The sequence below is a fragment of the Acanthisitta chloris genome, unplaced genomic scaffold (genome assembly GCF_000695815.1).
Source record: "Acanthisitta chloris isolate BGI_N310 unplaced genomic scaffold, ASM69581v1 scaffold22092, whole genome shotgun sequence".
In the NCBI taxonomy this organism is placed as follows: Eukaryota; Metazoa; Chordata; class Aves; order Passeriformes; family Acanthisittidae; genus Acanthisitta; species Acanthisitta chloris.
Genome location: NW_008659080.1, coordinates 1 through 571, shown reverse-complemented (window position 1 = coordinate 571; position 571 = coordinate 1). Strand labels below are relative to the sequence as shown.

The window sequence follows — 571 nt, the reverse complement described above, 5'->3', positions numbered from 1 at the left end:
CACCCTCTGCTACCTTCCCGGTATCCCCCCAGTATCCCCTCAGCATCCTCTGCTAACTTCCCAGTATCCCCCCCATATTCCCCAGCATCCTGCCCAGACCTCCCAGCATCCCCCCAACATACTCCCTGACAATTCCCCAGTATCCCCTCAGCATCCTCTGCTAACTTCCCAGTATCCCCCCAGTATCCCCCCAGCATCCTCCCTGATGATGGTCAGACACTCTGGAGCCACCAAGGCTACCCAAAAAGGACACAGGGAGGACTCACCTTCATGTGCTCCGACATGGAAAACTGGGGCTGGCAGCCAGGGCGGCCAAACACCAGGATGGTCCTGACCACGTAGGGTGGTGGGATGGTCTGAACGTTCTCTGTCACTGGCAGCTCGATCTTCTGCTGGCTGTGCCAGGGGGCAGAGAGGGCTCAGGGACCCCCAGAGCACCCCCTGAGCTCGGGGACCCTCCCAGGGGGACAGAACCCACCTCAGGAGCTGTTTGGGTTAAAGGCTCAGGGTGGTTTTATAACAGAAAATTTATTGCAAAGTGGGAACCCTCACCCATTCTGGTACCCCCTGA

At 58.3% G+C, this 571-nt stretch overlaps 1 protein-coding gene across 1 annotated transcript in view; it reads right to left on the bottom strand.

Annotated features, from left to right (window-relative positions):
- Positions 1 to 396, bottom strand: part of BABAM1 (BRISC and BRCA1 A complex member 1) — a gene marked incomplete at its 5' end in the record, with an annotated part of 1,306 nt that extends 910 nt beyond the window's left edge. The window contains one exon of the mRNA XM_009069277.1: positions 267 to 396. Within this exon, the coding sequence (XP_009067525.1) occupies positions 267 to 396 (130 nt within the window). The remainder of the gene's footprint in view (positions 1 to 266) is intronic.
- Positions 397 to 571: the final 175 nt, after the last annotated feature.